Source organism: Rhamphochromis sp. 'chilingali', assembly GCF_963969265.1.
Source record: "Rhamphochromis sp. 'chilingali' genome assembly, chromosome: 3".
NCBI lineage: Eukaryota > Metazoa > Chordata > Actinopteri > Cichliformes > Cichlidae > Rhamphochromis > Rhamphochromis sp. 'chilingali'.
In genome coordinates, this window is record NC_137931.1 from 18,079,372 (window position 1) to 18,107,021 (window position 27,650).

Below are 27,650 nucleotides of genomic sequence, written 5' to 3' on the forward strand. Positions count from 1 at the left end.
AAAACAAACACAACACTTAGGCTGATGCTGCCTTTCATGTGCAATCAGGTCAATTTGTGAAACATATTCTATCTATGTCGCATATGATGTTTTTACTGTTTTTGAAATTCCTGAAGCCAAATCTGTTACACCCATGGTCCAGAAGTTGGGTCATCAAAAAATTAAATTCATTATTAAGCTCAAAACCCGTTCTATTACGCGACAGTGTTCTAGTGTTTGGGGAAATCCGTTCCAACAATCGAACATGAACGTTGCACTAGTGTGAAGAAATGGACCCGGATACGCATGCGCAGTGGTTATGTTTGCGTTCCTCCTCCCTCCTCTGAGACTGACAGCCCGTTAGCTGCTGCCGCTGCTCACCGGCAATGAGACAGCAAACACGGACGTGATACGACAACCTGAGATGGACTTAACGAGTACTTTTTACCACTACAAAGACGGATATTATTTAACACCGTCGTTCATTAAGAGCAGAAGGTGTCTCTGACTCATTTTTTGGTCTCTGAGGTGTAAAACGAGACTCGACGTCCGGGAGAAGGAATGGATGCGACGGCTGATTTCCTGCGACACGCACCGGCCAGCTAAGAGGCTTGCAGATTCGCGTTGAGGAGCGGTTGAGTGCAGCTGAATTTGCTCACGGTTTGCCTTATTTCTCCGTGCTTAAAGTGGCAGCAATATCCTCAAAAATACAGTCGTAATCGGGAGGGTGAAAGGATACACGAAGTTCCAGAGGAGCGTATCTAATCGACCCAGCGCAGCTTTAGCTAGCCAGCGGCTACCTGGATTTCGCATTCTGTTGATTTATTTTGTAATCGATTATAGTGTTGTTTTTATTGTCATGCAGCTTAGCTCCTGCAGAGTTAGGAAGAGGAACACCGCCTGCAAGCTTGGGTTTTAGCCTGACTGCAGCTGGGAGCGTTTGGCTTGTGTGTGTGTGTGTGTGTGTGTGTATATGTGTGTTTGTTTGTTTTTCAAGGCACGTTAATCACGTGACTTTTTCACTTATGGCTCGCTATTTGCGCTAGCTAGTAGGCAGCGCAGCTTTTTGGCCTCGAGAAACTCTTTCAGCATAAAAATGCACCACCAAGACTTCCCCGGAGACCTGTCCGGGACCGGGAGCCGGAAAACCGCTTACCACTACAGGAGAGGCAGCAGCGGGGCGCCCCCAGCCTCCTCCGCTGCCGGTGTCAGCGCAGTGGACGACAATCCAACCCAGGTTGGATCCTCCTCTCCTGGACTCCACCATCAGCCTCAGTCCCAAGTGGCTGGAGCTCAGGTGAAGAAGAAAAGCGGCTTCCAGATCACAAGTGTCACTTCTGCTCAGATAAACGTTAGCGGCAACAACAGCTTGGCAGATGATACTGAGAGCTACGACGACATGGATGAGTCCCACACTGAGGACCTGTCCTCCTCTGACATGCTAGATGTGTCCGTGTCAAAGGCCACGGATACGGGTGTGCCGGAGAGGAGCTCCTCTGATGAGACTTTGAACAGCCTCCATGGAGTCGACACGCCTGGACTGGTGTCACCCAATGAGCCTCTCCAGCCTCATTCTATCCCACAGGGGTCTCAGCATCACCCCTCTATGGTAAACGGGACTGTGCATCATCAGTACTACCCTCAGCAGCACAGCCAGGCCCACCATCATCACTCTGACAGCTTAGGAGGAGGTGAAGCATCACTGCCAACACTTCCCATTGCTCCTTTGGCAAGCTCCAGCCCATCTATAGCTTCCAAAGTTGGTCTTAACCAGCCTCAGAGGCCACCAGCAGTGTTTGATAACACTAAAACTGCAGGGGGGGCAAGCCAGCCTGCAGCCTCTGTTGTTGGTGGGGCAGCCACTGATCCACTTGTACAAGGCAGTGTGAACATTTCTACTGTGTCGGCTGTTGCTGCTGCTCCAGGTTTTGATAACACTAACATGGGTGGGCAGGTGGCTCCTGTTGGTGGAGGAACTGGTCCATCTGCTGCTACTGCTCCTCCTCCCAGCACTCAGACTCACCACACCCAAACTCAGACAGCCACCGGCTCTCGCTTCAGGGTGGTCAAACTAGACACAAACTCGGAGCCGTTCCGCAAAGGGAGATGGACTTGCACAGAGTATTACGAAAAGGAGGTTCCTCATCCTCCTATGGCGGAGGCAGCAAAAGGTGCAGAGGTGGTTGCAGACCCTGAAGCAGGTAATGCTGGGATCAGTCCAGGTGTAGCTGCCGTACAGCTCCCTCACACCGTGCAGCCCTATCAGCCACCAAGCCAGGACTTCACTAGTCCACAAGCCATGCAGAGTCCACTGCTGGGACTGGCACAAACCACACCTGTAACCTATGTTTCACCTCAGGAGGTTGTTGTAGGGAAGCCAGCGGTTCCTGTCAGTATCCCTCCTGCATCACCACAGGTGACACCACAGACTGGTGTAAGCCAGCCTCCACTAGTAAAACCCCAGCAGCCCTATTCTGTGGATCCTCTACAGCCTCAGCCACAGGGAGGGTATCCTGCACCTCAGCTCCAAACGGGGGTCAGACAACCAGACTTTATTCAGCCCACCGCACCTTTCCAGACACAAGTCCAACCTCCACTGCCGCATGCCACGGCTATAGTCTCTGTGACACCACTGTCAGGGGTCACGGTGCAGCAGCCCGTAAGCATTACCCAGCAGCTGCCCCATCATGGTCAGGTTGCCCCATCTGCTACAGCAACCATTGCCGCAGGACAGCCCCAGACCCTCCCAGCTCCACCTCAACCCCAGATTCGTCCACAGCCACAAACCCAACCCCATTCTGCTGGCACCATCACCATAGCACCCACCCACGGGACCCCCTACATGCCTCTGACTGCGCTGCAAGCTGATCTTCAGCCCATCCTCACGCCAGGCACAACCTTCACCCATGTTCCTGCCATAACAGCGTCCCAGCTGGAGGACGCCCAGAAGCTTCTGCTCCAGCACCAAGGTCTGCTCGGGCTGCCCAGGCTGGGGGCTGCAGCAGGTGGAGACGGCGTCGCAGAAGCTGGCAGTGCTGCTAGAACTCTGGCCCACATGGGGATGTCCGCTGAGGCCAGTGCCTTCATGGTGGCTGCAGGCCTGAGAACTCATCATGGTGAAGGAGAGGAGGACAGGTGAGGATGAATGGCTTGTGCTACCTAAACTGTTTGATTCTAATGTAAACTGTGAAGGTCTTTAATTAAACAAAAAGCTATTCTTGGTACATTGTAGGCAAAGCTGAGGTACAAACAAAATAAGTCTTTCCCATTCCTGTAATTTCTTTTTCCCCCCCACATCAGTGGTACACACTCTGGTCTTGTTGTTTAAATCAGAACTAGAAGTTCAGTGTCACATGTGCTTGATCCTGTGTCCCTTGAGGTGGTCCCCCTGACAGCTATCAACACACCAGACATCAGAAAAAAAAAGCCGACTGGACACTGCTGCTGTAAAACATCAGTGGCTGCGGAGCTGCTGACTCACTGAGGTGCTTGTGACTCAGCAGATGCTGTAGCCTGTTCATCCCCCCACCCCCCATTTCTATCCATCTACTGGACACTTGTCCAGTTTTTTAGTCTGAGTTTCCTTTCCCTTCACTCTCCCCTTAGATTTAATCTTTTGTTAGACACCAGCTCTGTTGATATGTGCCATGATATGGAGAACTGTGCAGCAGTTTATTTATATGCACACATACCAAATGCTCATTTTCTAGAGTTAGTAGTTTCTAAAAAAAAAAAAAAAGCAAGCTTTGTTTAAATTTAGTTGCTTCAGGGGGGACTTGACCCATTTGCGTAAAGTTGTGTTGCATAAATCTAAAAACTGTGGCGACAGAGAGAAACAGAATAGTGTCATGGAAGCATTCTCCTGTTACCATAGTGCTGCCCTGTGAGCTGGTTAAGCAGGAGATCCATGTTGTGAGTACCGTTAACCCCCCCTCCCCAGAGTGTAGAGGGCATTTGATGGACTGCCACCAGGCTCCACTGAAGACCACTAGGAGAAAAGGACAACATATTCTGTGGATGTTGTGGTGTTTTTGTAACCAACTGTTGGCAACAAATAGACTTTTTTTTTTTTTTGCTTCCAAATTGTTAGCAGCAAAAGAGAGAATATTTAAAGCTGAATTCAGTTATCACGTCATGATTTCAGTTGTCTTCTTGGCGTTCGAGTTTAAGAAACAGAGAAACAAATGATTGCTGGCTTACTGTTGACGTAATCTCAGTAACGCTGAGCCACAGACAGAGCAGGACAGTGTTCGCTTGTGGAGGCTTTTGTCAGCAGTTCGTGGCACCCCATCAAGGCCGTGTGCAAGTGCGTTTCTGTCTGTCAGTCAGCTTCTTTTCTTGCCATGAATCAGCCACTGTCCTGCAGCAGCAGACTGTCTTGCTGTGTGTGTGTATCATCTTTGTTTATAGTCATTGTCCTGTCATGCTGCGATCAGGCTGTGTGTTTCTGTTACTGTCACAGCTTTCGTTCCACCCCCTCTGTCACAGTCTCTTTTCTTCCTGTTTCCTTTCTTTGTGAAAGCATCTGAGGTGATCTCTCTTCTCTTAGACACCAGGGCTTTTGTCTTTCCAATCCTAAGATGCTCCTTTCTTCTCTACAGGTTGTGACCTTAATGATGACTAACATTTGTACACATCCAGTTGTAGGTGTAGCTTTTCATGAAAAATAGGGTGGAAATTGTTGTCTGTGGCTGTTGGCTTATTGGAAACATGTCAGTGGCCATCGCTGAGGAAAAATAATTTCCAAAGAGTTTCAGAGGTCTCTTTCCACTTCCACCTCTGAATCGACACTAACTCATTATCCTGGGTGATCGGTTTCCTGTTGAGCCCAATCAGCCCTGTTCACACTCAATATTGTTGCTTCTGTGTGTCAGAGTCCAGATTGAGTCTTTAAAAGCCGTCACGTTGCAGCTGTCAGGAGGTCGAAAACGCTTGATCTAGCACAGCTGCGGACACGGACACTGCCAAGTTCTGAAACAAAGATGCAAGGGTGTGTCTGCAAAGGATCCTGCTCTCGTTTTTTTTTTTTTTTTATATCTGCCCCTGTGATGTTAATTAGTAATATCACAGCAAGACCAGGGTCCTCCTCCCTAGGGCAGAATATCAGCTTGCTGTAATTGGACTTTGGGATATCAGAGTAGAAGGAAAACACTCATGACCTCACACAAACACACTTCTAGGTGACCGTGCACTTGCCGTCTGTGTCCTGCACACACGTTTCTCCATTTCTGTCAACAACACTGTGTAGAAGTGCGAATCTGCAGAGAAAGTGACTTTAGGAGTAGCCTCCTTTTCAACCTCTGCAGGTAGTTTCAACTCAGAGTGTACATGGTCTCCTGTGCAAATTTATTCCTTTTACTTCCTTTATGTATGATGCCGTATGTAAATATCTGTCATGTGCTCTTTTAGACTTTCAGCTGACTGAATGTCAAAGTTACCTGAGCTTTCGGTTTGCTTGCAGCACATTTTGCATGGATATTTACCCATATGACTTCATCCTCAGCTGTAAAAGCTAGAGGTGTGCTCTAGTGATTTATGGCCTGTAAACTTTTTACACAGCTTCTTTTTTCAGCTTTAGATTAGCAGCATTGTGTCTCATCTTGAAGCTTTCTTCTGTGTTTTACAACCCTTTTCAATGAAGTCCACATCCTTGGCAGCAGTTAAAACATTTGTTCATTGTTGGATTAATTCCACTATTATTATTGATCATTTTTAAGAGTCTTCATCTGATCTGATTCATGAGCATCAGAGTGTAGCTCTTCCTTCCTGTTTAAATGACTCCCTTTTAGATATTTTAGCAGAAAAGGGCCATATGAATTTGAGATGTTCGGCTTCTTAAAACCTCTTCAGGTCATAGAGATAATAAGCCACCTGTCAAGCTGTATTTGTAGTTATACTGGCTCGGCCTCATGATTCATGTTTGCTAATATTGGCACACCTGCTTTTAACTGACTTGTCATTCATAGCTAAGCTTTGACAAAGCAGAGGAAGTCCCCGATGGCTAAGATTAAACTTGACTGTAGCTGGCATCAAAGAGAAGTTGCTCTGGGTGCCCTTTTATTTCAGGGAAATCCAGCTGAGCACTCCCACAGTTACCAGGAGAAGGTCCAACAAGTCCAAAGCAAGTAATATGATGCTTTAAAAAAAAAAATTACCTGGGAAAAGCAAATGTTACCAAAAAACCTCATACTGTTCTGTTAATGGCAATGGTATTAAGCTTTAAAACAGTCATAGTGCAGCACACATTTTTGCACCATGACTACTACAAACAAGCTGAGACAACAAATTAAAGAGTAAAATAGAAACTCATGCCTGACAGCATCAGACTCTCAGGTGTCCAGGAATGTTTTATTCTATTTTTGCATCTGGGTGTTGGATTTAAAGCTTTCAGTAATACTAGTTCCTAAATGAAACCTTTTGAGGTCTTGTTTTTTTCCACGTAGAGCCTTTAGGGTGTTCAGTAGCATTTATGGTTTCATGCCAGTTGTACCTGTTGGAGCAGTGTGCTCAAGGTGAGTGACTTTTCCATTTATTTCTCTTTTTTTTTTTTTGTGGTTAAGGCAAACCGACAGACACACCTGTGGCAAACTGTCTCAATGCCGGTGGTTCTCAAACTGTGGGGCAGGCAAACAACCAGGTGAAAAATGTGATGGGAATTCAGGGCTGTGTAATTGTGTTTTGATTTTGGAAAGTTTCTCAGGGGGAGATACAAAGTACACATTTAACCTTACTGCACACGGAGAGACATGGAGCAGACTTCTGATCAGATTTTGTAATTGATACCTTAGATTTGTCTACGAGAACGCTGAAGGGTAGTTTTTATTCAGTTATTGTCTTGTCTATCACATGGGGAAAAAAGTTAATGCCCATCACAGTTCTTCAAAATTACCCCACTACTGATTAAAATTTTTAAGGTGTGGGGCGGTCCTCATTTTCTGAGGAGGGCATGTCACCCAAAAAAAAGATCTGAAATGTGCTCAGTTCCTTTTACGTTCCCATCAGATGAAGGTTTTGCAGTAAGCCCCACCAGTACATAACTTTCCTCCATCACCTCATCAGACGCTTCTCCTCAACTTCAACAAGCATTCTGATCCAGCTTTTTATGAGATTGACCAGGTTTTTCTTAGAAAGGATGTTTGGCTTCCAGGTGCCTCTTCAGCTTTGTATAGCAATATGGTAGCATTTGCTAAAATTCATTGAAGCCACAAAATAGTAGCTTTCACTATAGTTTCTGCTGATAGTGTTATATCTCTTTATTTTAGGTGGTGAGTTATCTGCACTGGTAGTTAATTGTTAGCTTATGGATGGGTACCAAAGGATGGTAGTTTTGATTCGGCATTTGCATGCTTGCCTGTGTAAATTTATATCATTTGCACAACATGAATGCAGAAATACTTCCTTTATATACAATGCTGATATGTAAATGTCTGTCAAGTACTTATTTTAGGCTTTCAGCTGACTGAATGTCAAAGTTACCTGAGCTTTCAGTTTGCTTGCAGCAAATATTATGGGGATATTTCTTTATGAATTAATTCTCAATCAAGTGATTTACTGCCTATAAAACTTGCACATTCGCAGCTTTATATTAGCGACATTGTTTTGTAGTTTGATTGCAAGCATTTGGATTTCATTGAAAAAGGTATTTCATTGGTTATGGTAGAAGTTTTGCCAATACCAAAGTATTGACCGTTAGAAAGCAGCAGCTAATTTCATAGCATAATGCAGTTTAATTAAAGACAATGCGTGTGAAGAGGTGGTTTCGGTTAAGCAGGTTAACACCAGCAAGCTCCTCGCAGGTTGGCCTGCTTGAAGCTTTCCTGATCATTTCAGATAATACACCTTATGAAAATGAATTGCTCACAGCTGTTTTCAACAGGAGAGAGAGATGCCAGATGCTGGCAGCAGAGGTGCATAATATTGAAGGTTGAGATAGAAAGATGTAAAGTTTCATTGGTAACAAGGTCTGTCAAAGCTAGCATTAACTACTTTTATGTCATTATTTTACACCCACATATGGATAGCAGCACTGATAATAGTATTGATAAGTGTCATTGAGTAAATCAATAAAATCTGAATGATAGCCACCCCAGTAAAACTCATAAGGCAATAATACCCCCCCCCCCCCCCCCCCCCCCCACACACACACACACACGTTTTATTGTTCTCCTTACCATCAGTCAGAACTGTTTGATGTGAACTAATATAATTATGTAATATTGGTTTCCACATGGGAACCACTTTTTTTCTTGATAAACCAAGCTTCAGTTTTTCCCACGTGGAATGTTTGCTTTGATCAAGACAAACCTATGAAATCACAGATGTTTTCTGGCAAAAGATGGCTTTGTTTTGCAAGTGGAATCAAATGTTTTCAATGGTATTTGGGGTCATTTCTTTGAGGGAACACAAAGACTTTCATGAGGTCAAACTCAATGAGTTCACAAGCACAAGTTGTTCCCTCTTTACCATAGGTGTCAAACTCTAATTACATTTGGCCCGTGAAGCCATATCAAATTATTATTAGAGCTGGCCTACTGGTGTTATACAGCTAATATATATATTGTTTAGTATTAAGCTTTCCTTGTTCCATATTCAGTTTTTCAGCAAAACTTGTTTGAGTCCATAAGAAGAGATTCATTCTTAAATCTGGAGGAAGATTATTATTATTATTTTTTTTCAATAAATATTAATGTTAGCCCGCGACTTTGTTCCAGTTTTGAATTTTGGCCCACTGTGTATTAGAGTTTGACACCCCTGCTCTATACAAATATGTCTGTGAAGTTTTGTGAAATCCTGCAGCAGAATTTGTCTTGAGTTGGCCAGCTTAAACCCTTTCCTGCAGGCGCCTCTCCAAGCACACTCATCACAGGTGTATTATTTGAACTGTGAACTGCCGCAAGAGCTCAGCAGGTTTCCCTTTGAGTTGTCGTGGATGGTTTAGCTCTGCTTCAGGTTTACTGGGCGGCATCTCCTATCTGTCATGAGCGATAAGTCACACCTGAGGGCTGTTGTTTCTCCGGTAATTAGTTTTACATCACGTTACGCTTCAGTAGAGACGTTGACTCAACTGTTGGTCTGCTCTGTTGTGCTGCTGCTGAACCACGAGGTGGCAGTGTGGGCTCATAAATGATCACAGCATTGAAACGTGGTTGTTTATGTAACCGTAATATGCTTGTAGAGTCACTGACCTAAAATATGCCTTACAGCTAAGCGGACACATCCCTCCTGCATGCAGTGTACAAACAAAATGAGCAGTTTAGGATCTTCTCTGTGCTTGCTGTCAGAAATCGGCATGTAATAACTGTTTGGATGGTTGCTGCATGCAGGGGTTGTTATGATTTATCCCAGGGAAGGGTTTGAAATGCACTGGAGGTTATTTCTGAGATGGATTTGCTCCTATAAGCATATTTACATCAACTTGTCGCATAAATATGCATCCCCTTTGCCTCAGTGTAGAAACATTTTGTATATAGTTGCATTTGAAAGGCAGTAGATGAAGTTGTCATGGCACAGTGTAATTTTTCTGTGTGGTGACAAACCTAAATTCTGCACATTAATTTCAAGGTCATTGGGGATTTATATGCAGTGTAACCTGCACGCAAATGTCTGCTTTCTACATGCGCATTTGATTTTCTGTCATGTTTGAGACTAGGGCTGCCACAAACTATTATTTTGATAGTCGACTAGTCACCGATTATTTTTGCGATTAGTCGACTAATCAGATCATCATCCATTGGACGTAAAACTACAGCTTATTGCACCAGCAGCATCTGCTCTTATATAACTATCATTAGCTTACAGCTTTAAGTGTTTAAGGTATGTGCTAACTAAAAATAAAGACAAGATGATAGTTTATTAAATTTTAATGAAATTTGCAGATTGTTTCAGTGAAGTTTAATAAACTCCTTGCTATCTAAAATATAACAGGACACTGGAGTATATTCTGGAGCATCTCACACTTCTGATAATCAGTTGTCTGCTTGACGTTTATTCAGCTGTGTAAAAACTATAACTTTAATCTCAGACACACTGATTTACTCAGGAACAAATAAAATACTAAAAAAAAAAAGCCAAACAACAACATTTTTAAGTTATCTAAGTCACTCATATATATTTAACCTGAGTAGCGAAAGACGGCGGTGGGTTTGAAAACGATTTGCGGGGAGTCCGGTGTTCTCACGCTAGTGAGCCTAGCCCCCGGCTCGCTAACGAGCTAGTGGGTAACAGACATCTCCGAAAACGTCGGAGCGCTTTTGAAAATATGTGGTGTCCTGATAAACTGAGCAGATATTTGAGGTTTACACAGCTACATTCTCACCTGAAAATATGTTAAACGTTTATTTTGTGACCCAGAAAGAATAATAAGAGTAACATTAAAACTAACTAACTGCCGCCATTGTTGGAAACTGCGCTGGGCCGCGCTATGAATTCTGGGACACAGCTGCTTCTTCTTCTTCTTCAGGGTTTAACGGTAGCTGACATCCTTGTACATGCAATGCTGCCATCTTCTGTTTCAGTCCGTTATTACACTCTTAAATCCTGCCACTTATTCCTGCGTCTTTTGTGATCTTACAAAGCTTCAAACGACGCGTCGACTATTAAATCAGTCGTCGACGATTTTGATAGTCGACGTAATCGTGACTAGTCGACAAATCGTGGCAGCCCTATTTGAGACTGTGCTATCATCTCTGAAAGTGCATCTTTGTGCGTGCGTGTGTGTGTGTGTGTGTGTGTGCGTGTGCCTGCGTGTCCTGAGATCAAGATCAGAGTGTCCGCTGGCTCTGACGGGTTCTGTTTTGGGCAGCATGTGTTGGGGTTTTAGGGCAAACGAGTGTCACGTTTCTCCGCCTTGTGCCTTCATGCAGAGCTGCTCCTAAAGAAAGTCCCACACCATTGAGATCATAATGTGGGTCCATGCATGTAGAAGCGTGTTTATGGCTTGAGCTGCTGGCATGGTTTATGGTGCATGTATGTGTGAAGTTGTCGCTGTTTACAGGAGAGGGAGTTTATTGGAATGAGTGAGCTGCTGTTTTCCTCCAGGCTTTTGTACTGAACGGAAAAGATAAGCAGGGAGGTGCATTTATGATTTTAACTGGCTGTGTCACAATAACTGTGGTGTTATTTTATTTTATTTTTTTTTAATTCTCTGGCTTTTCTCACACTGACCTAAGAAGTAAGAAATGTGATGATATTGAACATGAATCCATGCATTTATGGTAGGTAACTGAGCATATAGTAATTTCATATCCTCAGCGTAGCTAGGAAGTGGGAGACTGCTTGTACTACTGAAAGTTTTGTTTTTGCAAATGTAAAGAGGATCTACTTAAAAGTTTCCACATGCTCAAACTACATTCTTTAAGTTTAATTAAGGCTGATCTCCAGGGAAAAAAATTCTCTACTAAACCGTCCAAAATAACTATTCTTCTGACAACCCAAAGCACATGGCACATTTCTGAATTCATCTTCTATAGCCTAATGCATCTTCTTGGAATTTTCTTTTAAAGATACCCGTTATGGGGGGAAAAAAATCCTTATTTACTTAATCCCTTTCCCTTTATTCCATCCTTCTTCTGACTGGCTGCCCTTCACAAACAGAACGTTTGAACAGCAGGTGCGTGGGACTGGTGTGCATGAGATGACAAAGTCTCTGAGTAGTGAAAACCATCTGAAACAAAACATTTCAGAATGTGGAACTTTTAAAATCATGGCGTAGTATGCTCATAATGCCTGGCTTTCTAAATTATTTGAAAGGCTGATCCTTACAGCTTCACAAAGTAAACTCTGTAAGGAGTGTAACTAATCAGTACATTTTTACAAAGCCTCAAATATATCCCTCTAGATATACATGGGATTTCTGACTGTCCTTAGTTATTATTTTGCGAGTTGGTCATATTGGCTTTTAAAAAATTTTTTTTGAAAGCCACTTTATCATATAGCAAACAGTATATTAATGGGTGTATAAATCTAGTGTTTGTAAAGCTAATGTATAAAAATGTCTGAGACAAGAGGCCCAAGCAAGAAAACCTCTGTGGCACATGTTTGATTACAATTTATCTATAATTAATTATTGTTTTTATGTTTTATTTTTTTAACTCATCAACACTAAATAAATGAGAATAACCACAGACATGATTCTAGATTATTGGATACTAGCACATGGCCATGCTGCCTTATTGTTTGGCCTGTTTGTGGTGTTGGTAAACTGACACACTAAATCACCTGGAGAGACTAAAGACATGGTGTTGGATTTGGTTTATATGCTAAAAGTGGATCATTTTAGCCTGTTGCCAGGTTGGTGTGTAACCTTTGTGGTTATACATGAGAGCTCATTGTCATTGCGAAATTGAAAAAATGGGATGCTTTGATAAGGTGTTGTAGCAGCATCGAGGCTAAAATCGGGCCTTTTTCAGCCTTTTGATAGCTGGTTGCCAGGTAATGTGATGGCATCATAATATTAGCATCCTTCAGAGAGCTAAGCTGTAGTTTTTGTTAGTTTGTTTTTGTATTTGAACAACCAAACAGGCAAATAGATTCTGTGTTATAGTGAAAAAGTAATAGTAACAAAGTATAGAAATTAGGCGTATTTTTTTTATGCTTTAAGCTATAAGACCTGAGCTTATACACCTAGGTTTTTTTGTTTGATTGGGGGGTGATTTTAATCACAGTCTGATCACTTGATCTTGATTGGATCATTAACACAAAATAAACTTAGTTATTGTTATGCATTTCTAGTTCATTGATTGCAGACTAGCATGCTTTAAGGCAGCATTAGCAGCTCTACATGGGTGTTTTGGTGATAGTAATGTGGAATATGATATTGGCGATGTTTGCATTGTGGTTTCAGTTTCAGTGCTGAGGAGTTTCTGTCCCAAAATAAACTTCGTGGGGAACCCGTGTGCTGTAGTTTGATATGGCTGTGTTTCTTCAGGGGGACTCTGTGCAGTCATTACCCTACACCTGCTCTCCTGAGCTTCTCCTTTCCAGTTTCTCTGGTCTGTTTTTGAACACCTTTCATTCTCACATGACAAGAACATGAGAATTGTAGCACCCATCCAAGAAAAACATTTCCCCCTGAAAGTGAAGCGGTAAAATCGTAATTGTGTGTGAAGCCTCTGCGGTTCTCATTGTTCAAACACATTAAATTCACTACGTGATGCCTGCTGACCACGGAGAGCTGCAAGCAAAGTTTCTCAACTGCTGGTGAGAAGATCTTTACTGTTACTGTAGTGACAAGCAAGCTCGCTGTGTTTCCACCGAGTGCTCGAACTTAAAACAAAACACTTACCCATATGACCGAGGCTTGGCAACATAACTTCCTCTATATTGTAATTGTGTCCAAGGTTGTCTAATATTTGGATGTATAATCATTTAACCCATGGATTATAGTGAGTAAAGTGTGCAGGGGAAGCATCATTCTGGGTACTTGGAAAAGCTTGGAAAAGCTTTTTAGTACTACAGAAATATAGTCAGGCTCATAAATATTTAAACACTGGCATTTCAGGTATTTCTTGTATACTCAACCACCACAGTGCGCTTGAAATTCAAGGTGTTTAACAAAAAAGTATTGCAACACCTCCTAGAATTACAGGCGTTGTTATAGACCTCCTACCTTCACAAGCTTTAGGGGTAAACTGTTGATTGACAATCGATTATTTAATTGTTCAATTTGAGCTCCGTTTGTTGGGAACTACACATTATCACCTTATTTTGAGTGTAACTAAATTTACAGACATTCTGTCGACCACATGATTACAAAAGTGATGTCTAAATTCCCTCATCGAGTCTTGTCATTCAACGTAATTTGAGAAATTTTTAAAACATTAAAGTGACGTCTCCCATATTTTCCTTATTTCTATTTGTTTGATGCGGGTAAGATTTATTGCAGAATGTCTTTTTCTTCTTCTTCACTGTGTCCAGTGGTATAGAATCTGGATTGACATGTTTATAAGATCACTTCTAAGTTTGCGCGTAGTCCCACCTCCAGTATTATGAATGGATAGTCATAGAGGCCTATCAACAAGTCAATGATCCCCTGGCAACTGCTGGTCAATGGTCAAAAATCTTGCCATCTCCTAGTTTGCATTGAAGACACGGACTTGTCTGGAACTCCTTGCTAACTGCTTGCGAAGTCTTAATCATTAGTTATTAGTAATCTCTGGCTCTCTTCCAGTGTGTGTCTGTTGTCCCGTCTTCCTCCCTTCACCTCTAACCGATCACAGCAGATGGCCGCCTCTCCCTGAGCCTGGTCCTGCTGGAGGTTTTTTCCTGTTAAAAGGGAGTTTTTCCTTTCCACTGTTGCCAAGTGCTTGCTCATAGTCAGCCATTTGATTGTTGGTGTTTTCTGTATTATTGTCGAATTTTTACGCTATAAAGCACCTTGTATTGTGAGTTGGCGCTACATTAATGAAACTTTATGTAACTTTATGTTGAAGAGTGCGACACAAACTGGTAACAAACTTTTATCATTAAAATTAGTCATGCCATTTGAAGCATGTTAGTTACAACTTTAAGTTACAACTAGTAATCACAGGGAGGCTTTTGGTGTGGCACCCTCTTGGCAGCTGATTTTAATTAGCAAACATTTCCAACCAGTTAAAGAATACACCTTTTTCGCCCTAGTGACTGTCAGGGGTTTTCTGACTGGTAGGTAGGCTTGTGTGACCGAGGGCACCTATTGCCCACAAACACAAAAAAACGAGCTACCCACATAACCTCATTCAAGGAGGTAAAATATGTAGATTACAGTTATGTGTATCACATTCGGTCTTACAGTCTCCTCCCTTAGCTGTTTCTGATTGTCTCCTTTTTTGGCAATTATTTATTGTTGCACTTACTCCTCCCAGCTTTATGGCAGATCATTATCTGTCAGATGGCAGATAATGATATCTCTTTTTTTTATTTTTTTTCCCATGAGGAGAAGAGGGCACATCTGCACCATCACAAACTAGTCGCTCAGTCTACATCTCGCTGTCTTCCCTCCCTTTCCTGGACCATATGGCACTGAGGCTGGTTATGTAAGGCATTGCGTGCACGGCAGTGAGCTATTCTCTTTCGCTTCACTGAGCTTCAGCCCTGAAGGTCTGATGCCATGAGACTTATTGGAGTTTTGTCTGTGTTTGGGCATAGATCAAGGCAGATTATCCTCTGCTGCAGACGGGTAGAATGGTGGCTTTCATCGCTACCTCTGCCCAGTCAGGTGTTCCACCCTTCAAAATACTAAAATGACTCAGTTGTCATTCCAAATTCAGTTCAAACACACCTTTGTTTTTTCCACATTTGGAAAAATTATCTGAGATGTCATCTGTTGCTGAGTAAAGGACAGAGTTAAAGCCTCCCAAACTGGATTCTGCCAGTCTGCATACATGACCTCAGACGCACACACAAACATGATGCACATGCCCAGGGAGACACACACAAGCTCACGCCTACCAAATGCTCGAGAAGAAGTGATGCGGAAGGAGGTGGGTGATGTGCAGCTTGGAGGACGGGAGAGATAAAGAGAGGGATGTAAGGGGAAAAAATGGAAGCAGAGGAATCTTACTTGAGGGATAAGCTGAATACCAAAGTGTGTGAATAATTCAATTTGAGCTTTTCTGAATGCTGCTGCTCTCTCTGGTCATTTTTGAGAGACACCCCCCCCCCCCAAAAAAAAAAAAAAAAACAGCAGCCGACAGCACTGTACATGACTCGTGCGTAATAAGCGAATGAATATTGCAGAAAACAGAGATTTGAGATAGAAAACTGTTCTTGAAGAACATTGAGAGAAAGAGCTGTGCAGCAAGTGTGATTTTTTTTTTTTTTTTTTTTTTTTTTTTTTTTTTTTTTTTTTTATCGTGGTGGAAGCAAAACAGCACAAGTTAGAGGAAATTCATGACGATGTTTATGTGAAGCTAAATGTGAAGCTTGGTTTTGATCTTCTTTTGCTGCTGGTTCAGTCAATTTTGGTTGGAGAGAGACAAAACCTGCAGCAAAGAATATAGCACAAAAAAAGATGTAAACGCAGGGCGCGGAGCTGATGCATGAGAATCTGTGAGCTGTCGGCTTTCAGCACCGATTGTGTGTTCGTGTACGTGCCGTCGGGTGAGAAAGCCGATATCTCAACAATTCTGATGCGCCAGGTTCGCGCCCTGCGTTTACGTCTTTATGTGGAATCCGTTTATCTGCTCTCACTTACTGTTTTAGTTGCTTGGTGGTTGTTGAAATAGTTTTGAGGTTTAACCTCAGATTCCGGGGTTTCTGACAAAATACAATTACATTTAAAAGTCGATTCAGGATTTAATGAATTGATATCGCGTTATTCAAGCTACTCGCCTCTCTCTATCTGCCTGCTCTTTCAAACGTATACACGGGAAGGACTACAAGAATATCTGGACCACAACCAATCAGAGAGGTCCTGGCCCTGACTATCTTAGATCGTGATATGGGCATAATGTGTCTGCTGTTGATAACGCAGAGACTTCCAGAGTTGCGGAGACCCTTTTTTTTTCTTTTTCTTTTTTTTTTCGCATAGGAGACCAAATTGGTCACACTGTAAAGCCCTGGTGTTGGTCGCCCAGCTCTGCTTCCTCTCAAACCACATAATAAAAATGAGGTGGAAGTGCTAGTTACACTCAGCTGGATGCTTTTATGAGGCAGAACATAGATAAAGGGAAGTAAAATACACTAAAGGGCATTTATGTTGCTGTTGGTGCAGTTGGTTTCTCACTTTTCTACAGCATAAAGCTACTAAAGCCTAAAGACATCCTCTGCTTCGCTTGTTTTGGCATTTATCTCCATTTCTCTCTTCCTATTTCTGTACACTCTTCAGACACAGAACAGTGCTGCTCCTCTAGATTTACAGAATATTTAACGCTCCACGATTTTTATTTTTAATGGTCCCTATCCTGCAGATTAAATTGATACTGCCTGACTGTGCAGTTCCCAGTGTTGAACAGAAAAGCCCTAACACTCAATTCTGAAGCTAGGAGCCACAAACTGGGTGCGATAACAATCAAACTGAAGCAAGGTGTAAAACAAAACATTTTAGTTAACTGAAATATGAATTTAAACTAGGGCTAAGAGAAATATATTAAGTAACTGAAGCAATACAGAGCATAGGCGTGAGATGGTAACATGAAAAATGTAACTATTTAAAACTAAATACTTTTTAAACTACATGTAAATTGAAATAATCAAACCCAGTGTGGGAACTAAATGAAAATAAAAATGGGAGAAAATGCATTCAAATTAATTTAACCCCCCCCCAAAAGAAGCAAAACATTATATTTAGACTAATATATTTAACTAGGTGAACAACATAAACCCTGCATCATCTGCTACCACATTGTGGCAGCGCATCCACTCTTATGTAAGCTCCACAGGGTGTGGCAAACGATGTACCCCACCACTGTTTTGCCTTCTGCTCGGAGCTGTACAAAAAGGTGGACAACAGTGTTGGTCGAGTTCTGCTTGTATTGAATGAAGAGAAGGGTGAAGCTGTTGCAAAGGTGCGCTGCTAAAGCGTTAAATTGAGCACAGACTCCTGCTTGTTGTTTTGTGCAGCGTTTGGGACGTTACCTAACTAAGTCAGTCTCATAGCTTGATGCAGTTGCACAACAAGGTATCACCGCCAAAACTAAGAGGATTTTAATTTGCTATTAAAGTCCCTGAAACATCAGGGTCACATCAGTGTTACTACATTAGTTCTTATAGGCTGTAGTCTTCAGGGTCCAATATCTACAGTAACATACAGGTCAGACTTTTGTACAGGCCACACACAGAAGCTTTAGAGGGACTTGGATGCATAATGAATGAAAGCAGCCCATATGCGATGTCATGACGTCAAGGTCTGCCACAATTGGCTGAGCCAAGTCTGTTGCGGCACCAGTGATTGGCTGAAAGTAAAACTGCCTGAACATCAGTGAAGGCTTAACTCAGACCTTTTGTTCCAAGCGAGCATGCGTGCGAGCACACAATGTACAGATATACAGCGTGAGCAGTAACGCTGGCCGTCTTGCATCGGTGCTTCAAGTCAAAAGTAATTGCACTGATTATTTCCGATACCAGCCAACTTCCAGCTGTTACTAGGATTAGTGGCACTGGCAGTTAAGGAAAGAAAAGATGATGTGACTTCCACCTAATGGGGTTAATAATTTCACTGTGTGCATCGAGTTGAATCCCACCAACAAACTCCCCAAGTGTGCCCTTTTTCCGCCATTTTGTGGCGCCCACGGCTCCTCGCCATCATCACTCTTCAGAGTTGCCCTTTTCCCTCTTTGTTCTCTACTTTTCTTCAAGTCAGCAACTCACAGAGCTGCTCTCTGTGCTGCTGATTGACCTGATTGACGATGTTGGCAACAACAATTGGGCTCAGTTTGTTGTTATTGTGGCCTTTGTTCAGACACTAGTGTAGACTTTGTATGTGCTTGTGTTTGTTTGAAGTATTTCCCCATCTCTTTTTTTTTTTTTTTTTTTTAATTTTGCTAGTGTGGAGGTACACGTGAGGCGTGCTATAGCTGAGACCCACACTCAGGGCACGTGTGCGACCACTGATGAGAGGTGGCAGCATGGCTAAAAATGTGAACGTTCTCCGCGAAATGAGTTGAAGAGTCGGTGCGGTGTGCGGGGAAGTGCCTGGTGTATTCAGGGCTTACCTCTCTTATCATCAAAGACAGGCTGTTACAGAAAAGATGAAAGGGAGACGAGGTGTAGAGCAAAGGGAGTGATTTAAAGACAGCCAGGAGAGTTCTTATGGGGGGTGCGTGGTCAAAAGTGGCTCATCCTATTGGACGGATCACCCTGATTTCTGCTGACAGTTTACATAACAACAGAAGAGGAGGTGACGTGACTCCTTACGCAGTGACATCACTGCCCACCCTCCTATGCTTTTGCTCCACGTACCCAATCATCTCAGCCTCTACTTGTAATTCAGGCCTAGTTAGGAGGCAAATCAGGAGGACGTAACACACTAAGGTGCACTCCTGTTGTGTACGCGCACACACTCCTCTCCTAGTCTCTGCTGCTGGTCAGACGCCCCTATGTGAAGCTCCCACAGCTGAAGGGAGTGAGGGGGTCGGGCCCAAAGGACATAGGTCAGGAGGACAGAGGAGGGGGTGCGGTTGTAGTGTTGGTGGCAGTGGTGTTTGTTTTGGGGACACTTTGGTGGGGAAGTGGGTTTGCATCAATGAGAGACAAGGGGCTGGCCAGGACAGGAGCAGCAGAGCAGGACAGGGACGGAATGGCCCTGAAGCTGCTCTTCTGGGAGCTGGAGAAGCATCTGAAGAGGTAACGATAGCTGTGGTTTTGTCACATTGTCAGAGGACTTGCAGCGGCTAGGTGGGGTTAAATCCAGGCGGATGGCAGCGGGGCTGTGCGGTGATGTGTCTGTGTGCTGTTGTTGATCTTGTGGTGCAGTTTCCAGTATAAACGTGCATCAGCGTGTGAATGTGTTTCCCACTTCTACCTGCAGCAAAGGCCGCTTAAACTCCAGCTGCCAATTTGTTCAGTGACAATGCGGGCTTGCTTCTACATGTGCACGTTCCCCTCGACTGTGAGAGCACGAGGGCGTGACTGGCTGTAGCTGCTTTGTCTTTGTCATTTTTCCCTCCAGTCCAAACTGTCAGTGATAAGCACTGTGTTAAAGTCACTCTAATGAGCCACTCAACACGACCAGACCCCAATAAAATATTTGCATAACAATCTTTTTTAGTAGATAAATTGCCTTACTTTTTATAGTGGGCGTGCAGCCCCCTCACCTCCCCATTGTTTTCTTTTTATAAGCAGATATCACCGCAGCATGTGATGATGCTTCTTAGGATGTGAAGTGTGCTAAAGGGGGGAAAGCAGAAGTAACTGGAGATGTTATTTTTCCGACTTCTCTAAAATCACTAGATCCTATCAAAGTTCCTTCATCAGAGCCACCACAGTCAATGCCGGAGCCAGAGGAAGTGAAACACAAAGATATTAGCAGGCCACAGGCCTTGTCGTCCTCCTCCTCCCCAGAGAGGGGTCTGATCTCCAACCTTCAACACTCCCTTGTTTAAACACGGCTATTTTTTTAATGAATATCCCAGCCAGGGACTGATATAACCCAACTAAAGTGCTTAAAAGGTGCAGATTGTTCCAAGCTCTGATTACAGTCTCTTACATGCGTGCAGTCAGTCAATGAAATTCAAACCGAAAACCACAACACGAATGCCAGGACAGTAACGGCTTCTTTTTTTTCATGCTTTGTTTCCAGTAAATTTACTTCCTTTATTTTATGTCCACTCCTCCATACCGTAAAAATCACACGGTTAAATAATCTGATTGACCATTTAAGGAAAATATTGATCCTATTGGAGAGGTTTGTGCTTTTGTAGTGATCTGAAATATAATTATCACAGTATGGTGGTTTTTCTTTTGTTTTGTTTTGTTTTGTTTTGTTAATTTATTACTGCATAACATTTTAGTTTTCCAAGGTGGAATATTAAAAAAGAAACTAAATATTTACATTTGAAATTGAGAAATTTCTATTTTTCTTTTTCTTTTTTTTCTTTTTCTTTTTTAAAGGAAAAAAAATCCATGATCATATATAGATGATGATGATGATGTATGGAGGGTTAATTTGAGAGTCATTGCCATTTTTTCCCACTAATCTTGTTCCACCAGTGCTGAAAGCAAATAATGGTTAATTAATTTATAATTTAAAAAAGTAAATCTGGGGGCTGGACAAAAATAAATAACTCCTTAATTAATGAGAGATAAGATGTCAGCTCTGCAGTTTTCCTATGCCTCATTTAATGTTTTGTTTTACTCGTAATAGTAGTAGTATTACACAGTTGTAATTGATATGTTTCAGGTAGAGTTGCTTTATTAATTTAAACTGGAATAATATATATTTAATGTGATTACACATTGTATTTCCCAATAATTACATAAAAAATGTTTTTTAAAAAAAGTCAAACCATCCAGTTGTTTAAATGAAATTAGAACGAAATTAATCAGGAAACTATTGAAGTTTGTTTCCACCACTGGAAAAAAAAAACCCTAAACAAATTTAAAACAAAACAAAGAAATAAGTCAAAATTTTAAGAATTCTTCTATGAAGAAAAATAAATGAGAAAATCTGTGGCAGCAACAAACAGCAAAGTGCCGAATTCGTTTCTGTTTAATGATTAACAGTTAATGAAATTCAGTGCTGAGCTTTCCTCCAGCTGAATCGTTGTTCTGGCAAAAGAAGAGCAGGAGGGAGTTTATAAATAATCTGCAACAACGCCTCCTCGCTAACAAAGAAGAGAGGGTGGTCCAGTGTGACTGTACAGCAGAGTGCATCCACATATCAAACAGGCCTGGAGAGGAGAAAAAGCTGCTGCACTGTTTGGTATGAAACATGAAAACCACTCGGCAGACTTTCAGGCTTTGTGTTTATATTTATCTTTGACATCTGGCCAGTGCCAAGGTTGGCTTTTACCTGCTTTTAGGGTCAACTCCTGGTCAGTTTGATAACATTTGCTCAAAGCCCATGGTAGTGCCAGTAATGCATTCAGATGTATGAGTGGCTTTAATACACGACTTACACCCAATAGGGGGCGACATTGTTTTACATAACAGCTTCTGAAGGTTTGCCATACCTGCATTACATTTTTATCCTGTGTATGATGTGAGAAAGCAAAAAAAGGCTTGTTGTGTCTGAACAGCTGCCCTGTTGTGTGACCCTCTTTTAGCGGTGGCAAACATAAGGCTCCGGTGCAAGAATCTGCCCACTAGTGACTCCAATCTGTCCCACTGGTCAGTTTTGGAAAATGTGAAGAAGGGGCATAAATCTTAGATCTTTAACTGTATTTTTACAACTTTTGCAGCTTTTACTACTGATAAAGACCTTCCCCATGGTCAGTCATACTACACGAAAGCAAATAAAGTACATAAATAACAACTAAGTAAATAAACAAGTAGATGATGAAAAGTTTTTGCTTTTTCTCTACACTTTTTTTTCACTAAAATTTTCATCTATTGTAAAAATACATGGGTTTTTTCAGTTTTTTATTATTTTATGTATTTTATGATCACAGGACAGTCTGCACAATAAGCTAACAGAAACTTTACTGTCATTTTAAAATATTTATTTCCTTCAGTTTAAGCCAAGAGTCATGCTGACACACTTCTGCCATTAAATATAACAGTGTTTCTTTATCATGTAGAAAAACTAAGTTGAACTGGTCAAGTTACATTTACTAAAATGATTTTGTGAACTTGGAAAACTAACGAAAATAAAACAAAATATGGAGGAAATACTCGTTTTAGTATTTGTTAGTCTGGTTAAAAAAATGTTACAACTTGCCTGATGATTGACAAACATGATTAATAACAATTTGGACGTCTGCTTTACTGAGTCAACTGCTTTCAAGAAGTTTGTTTTTATTGTAATATTTGTACTGATTTTCCTCAAACTTACGTGGGACATATTTCTTCCATACAATAAGAAGTCATAATCAGTCAAAGTGAAATAAAAAATAAAAGCTAATTAGAAAACACAACTGTAATAACTCTTGAGGTGTGACAGGTAAAACAGGGATGTTCTTGTTTTATTTAGTGAGCCACCTACAGCCCAGTTTGATATCAATGGGAGCCGGACCAGTAACAAAAAAAAAAAAGAAAAAAGAACTATCAGTGTACAAACATTCAATTACACATTTAATCTCCAAGATATCTCAATGTAAGATAAAGTAGTGCAGTTTAAACATCACGCCCCAGTTTTTTAATATGATAAAAAAAATTCTGCTTGAGTAAATAGGAGACATGAGTCAGCGTGACTCTGGGCTTATATTGTAAGATATGGGTAAAATTACAGAAAAGGTTCTGATGGACTATTTTTTTTTTTAAATTATAAAACACAAGGTTTTTGTTTTAAAAGGACAGAAAAATGTCCCATCTACATTTCTACTGTAGATAGTGGGGGTGGGGAACGCAGTAATTTTCTGTCATTATGTTTTTTAATATATTAAGTAATTACTCTTTCGTAGCATAAATAGCCATGGGGGAGGTCTTTATCAGCAAGAAGCTGTAAAAAAACAACAAAACAAAAAACATTAAAAGTCCAAATATGCCTGTCCTACTTCACGTTATCCAAAACCATCCGTTAGTCCGTATTGGAGTCTTTGTCGGGCCGATTCTGGGTCCCCGGGCCTCATGTTTGACACCCCCTGAGATAGCTTAAATAAATATATATATATATATATATATATATATATATATATATATATATATATATATATATATATATATATATATATATATATATATATATGTATGTATATATATATATATATATATGTATGTATATATATATATATATATATGTATGTATATATATATATATATATATGTATGTATATATATATATATATATATGTGTATGTATATATGTGTATGTATATATATGTGTGTATGTATATATGTGTATGTATATATATATATATATATATATATGTGTATGTATATATATATATATATATATATATATATATATATATATATATATATATATATATATATATATATATATATATATATGTATATATATATATATATATATATATATATATATATATATATATATATATGTATATATATATATATATATATATATATATATATATATATATATATATGTATATATATATATGTATGTATGTATATGTGTGTATGTATGTATATGTGTATATATATATGTGTGTATATATATGTATATATATATGTATATATGTCGCATATATTGTTATAAGCAGCTTCCTCTCCGCCAATCAGGCGCCAGCCAGCCGCATGTGTTATGCAAATGAGCTATCTCGTCCTCCAATCAGCGGGCTGCTGGAGCTGTTTTCCCGCATGCATCAGGGAGAGAGGGAGCGGAGCTGCAGCCCGCCGCTTTCAGTCTTTGTGTGCTCTCTCCCGGCCGGTCGCCCGGAGAGCTGTGGCAGCACCCGGCTCTCAATAATGCGCTGTTTTTTCTACTTTTATACCGCCGGAGTCCAACTTTGTACACACGATGCGTCGCCTGCGGGGCTTTTAATGGACGGGATAGCATGAGCTCCCAGTGCTACCCGGTGGCGATGGACCTTGGCGTTTGTCAACTGAGGAATTTCTCGATTTCGTTTCTGTCCTCTGCGCTTGGGAAGGAGAGTGCATCAGTCAGGGTTGACAATAGGTAAATGTCAGCACTCTGTCTTTGAGGCTGTAAGCAGAAAATTAGAAGGGGGGGGAAGGTGCCTTTGCAGACTTCTTAAAATCCCTCTCAGCGCTGTCTTTAAGGGGAGAAGGAGAAAAACAACAGCCGCAGTGGTCACAGCTAATGTTGCATCATCATCATCATCAAACAGGTTTTCCTCTCTCTGTCTTGCAGCTCCTCGGGTGCAAGTGTGGTGGCCATCGACAACAAGATCGAGCAAGCAATGGTAGGTGACACTTTGTACCTCTTTAAAAAATGTATTTATTTTTAAACCATCTGCAGTATGCTTTCTGCACGTACTTGCAGCCCTGTGGTGTTATGTAACCCGAGCACCTACAGCGGTAAACTGTGCCCCTCCTGCCTTTTTATTTTCGCGTTTTCTTGCACTGCATGCAGTGTAGTGAGCACAGAGCGCTGGAAACTGGAAAGAGCTTTCTAGAAATTAAGATGCAGATGCGTCGGAAGGGGTTTTTTTTTTGTTTTGTTTTTTGCGCACTAGGGCACCTGCGGGTTTGCGGGGAAGCTTTCTGCTCTGTCGCGATTTGTCCCGATGACCCTCGAGCTCTCTGGTAGCTCAGTTTGAGTCGGGCTAAGGATTCACACGCCGCCCCCACCCCCTCCCCCCCAAATACATCTACATACGCCCCTTCTCTCTCTAGTTTCCAAGTGTTGCTAGGCAAGCAGGAGCCTCCCCTCCGCGCGGTATAAATAACTCGGCCGCTGATTGGCTCCTCCCACTCCGGTGCAGGAACATTTTGTTCCCTAGTTGCTACATATCAGGGCAGGGGGGAGGAGGAAGGAGGGTCCGCCAAGGATGCTCAGATTATTAAACCCAAATCCCCCTTCAGCTCTGTTCTGCCTTCATCATCACAGTCATCGTCGTCATGGGAATAATCTGTGAAGCTGTTTCTGCAGGAGTTCATGTCGCCCTTGTTTTCCTCGTGCTGCTGAGACAGCTGGCATGCCCCTGCAAGACTCATGCTAATTTAGCCTTTGCTGTGTTACCCATTTCCCCCAGCAGCCTGTCAATGTCTGCTTGTTTTTATTCTGCAGAAATTACTCAAATTACATTTGTGCATTGTGCATTGCAAGTGCATTGTGCAAGCTTGCCGACTAACCCTTTTGCTTATAAAAAGTCTTAAATATTGAACAAAACATGCATAAATATTTACCTCACAGTGATGTTAAGTAGAGGAAAATGGCCTTTAGTCATATTGGAAATGCCAAATCGTGGCAGGTGCACGGAGGAAAAACTTTGTAGTCTACTCATGGGTTTCTTCTTTTAGTATGTTTTATAAAATGTCAACAAAAATGCGAAACCTGACTGTAGGGGAAATCTAAATGTAACCATTTAAAGCCTGAAAAATAATTGCCAGAAAATTTGTTTATTGAACCTTATGACAGTTTATTTTCATTAATTAAATATTCATTTAAATGTATGGATTTTAATTTGTCATATTTGCAAAAAAAATGGATGTAACAATCTATTGCTTCAAACTGTATTGTGCAAATTATTCAGTTTTTTTGGAGCCGTGCACCTCTGACACATCCATATCACACTGATGTAGACGTGTCAAACTGTGTAACACGTGATTTTGAAAGGGGTTAAGGAGCCTCAAATAGTACAGTTTGAGTTTTAATTTAGCTTAAAAACTACGATAATTGTTGCTAGCTTAGCTTTCTGTTGAACAACCAGCCAGTAAACATTCAATAATTTCACTTCTGACTGGAAATATAAAGTTGAAAGAAGCACATTTGTAATTGTTGTCGTCATTGTGTAAGGAGCCCAGTGCCGCTGTATTATTTACTCATTCTTTATCCCCCACCCTCTTCCTCCAGGATCTGGTGAAGAGCCACCTGATGTACGCCGTGCGCGAGGAGGTGGAGGTGTTGAAGGAGCAGATCAAAGAGCTAATCGAGCGCAACACTCAGCTGGAGCAGGAGAACAATCTGCTCAAGACCCTGGCCAGCCCCGAGCAGATGGCTCAGTTCCAGGCTCAAGTCCAGACTGGTGGCTCCCCGACCGGCACCGCCCAACCTCCGGTCCCGGCTGGCCCCTCCACGCAGAGCTCCGGCACATCTGCGTAACCCAGACATTGGAGAGCCCTCTGACGATGAGAGACCGGGGGGATGGAAGAAAGAAGATGAGAAGGAGGAGGAGAAAGGAGTCTCGTCATACTGTGAACAGACTCTAGCATTAAGACTCTGCCAGTGTTTGGAGGAGCACACACTCGGGCTCAGCCGGAGGATGAACCACTCTCTTTTGTTGCACATTTTATTTAACTGACTTTGGAGTCACACCGATGTGTAATGTGTAAGTGTGTGTGCGTCTGCGTGCGCGTCTTTGCCTCGTTTCTGACTTTTAACCACCCGCTTCAGACAATCCTCATTGTCATGCTGGTTGTTGTTGTAATCATCATCATGGTGACAACAACAATGTGGGGAAAGGGACAGAGCTAACAGGAACCGACCCTGCCGCCATCTTCAGGGCCGCTAAAAAAAAAAAAAAAAAAAAGAGGGCGGGAGGAGTTAACCAAGGGCCCGGCCAATCAAAGAAGCAGGCTCTTGTCAGTGCCGTTGAATACGTTGCGGTGTGACCCCCTCCCCACTGAAAACATGTGCCATCGTCCCCTACCCCGCCTTGCCGCACCCTGACTGTCCATCAGCGCACAGTGTTTTTTTTTTTTTTTTTTTTTTTTTTTTTTTTTAAATTCAACATCTTCCTGTTTTCCTGTTGCACTTTTTTTTTTCCAAGCGGACTTTTAACGGATGACCGAAGATTCATACAACCCACCCTCAATCCGGGAAAGTCCCAGATCTCTGAGGATCACCAGTCTTGACATTCTTCAAGGGGAGGATGGTCATAAAATCTATGAATTAAATATCAGCTGCTTCTCATTGTTCACTTTGAGAACTGAGTTTGAGGTCCACGTTGCCCACCCTTGACACCCCCTCCTTGTTCTTTCTCAGACAACGCATTAAAGATTTATGCAGGGGATCAATGTTTTTTGGCGTTTTTTTAAGGAGGGCTGGGAGAAGCTTGTTTTGTCTGTCCTATTAATTTTGTTTTGGCTCTTGTTAATGTAATAATGTCCAAGTGATCTGTAAAAATAAATGGCAGGAAGGCAGTTCGATAGGACATGACTGTTTCTAGCTAGTGATCTTTGTATAGGTGAAAATTTTCCAGTTCAACTCTGCCAAGTGCCTGGTTTCCAACCATAGATACATATATAGAAGCCTTTTTGTTGTTGTTGTTGTTCTACTATTTTGTATATATATCTATGGTATGGCCAGGTTTTTCTCTGATCTACCTGTGATGTCATTACTCAGGGTGGCAACAGAAGAGGACCTTTTACCTCCACACTAAGATGCTGTCTCTCCTGTGGTGACACACGGCCTTGTACTGTATCTGCCGTTGCTTCAAACTCACTCGCTCAAATGTTCTGGACTCTTTAACCATTTGGAGACGTGTGTAGTTTTAGTTTTTTTTGTT

At 41.8% G+C, this 27,650-nt stretch overlaps 1 protein-coding gene across 1 annotated transcript; it reads left to right on the forward strand.

Annotated features, from left to right (window-relative positions):
* The first annotated feature begins 335 nt into the window (after nt 1-335).
* On the forward strand, nt 336-26,990 carry LOC308393382 (TSC22 domain family protein 1). Its single transcript, XM_080877103.1, has 3 exons — nt 336-3,114; nt 24,332-24,383; nt 25,997-26,990. Exons 1-3 carry the CDS (start codon nt 1,076-1,078, stop codon nt 26,243-26,245), a joined length of 2,340 nt encoding a protein of 779 aa, XP_080733229.1. The 5' UTR covers nt 336-1,075; the 3' UTR covers nt 26,246-26,990.
* The last annotated feature ends 660 nt before the right edge of the window (nt 26,991-27,650 follow it).

Excerpts from the sequence above, each read along its gene's own strand:
- LOC308393382 (XM_080877103.1), top strand. The coding sequence starts at position 1,076 with ATGCACCACCAAGACTTCCCCGGAGACCTGTCCGGGACCGGGAGCCGG. Across the intron at positions 3,115-24,331 it reads GGTGAAGGAGAGGAGGACAG|CTCCTCGGGTGCAAGTGTGG; the intron begins GTGAGGATGAAT and ends TCTGTCTTGCAG. Across the intron at positions 24,384-25,996 it reads ACAAGATCGAGCAAGCAATG|GATCTGGTGAAGAGCCACCT; the intron begins GTAGGTGACACT and ends CTCTTCCTCCAG.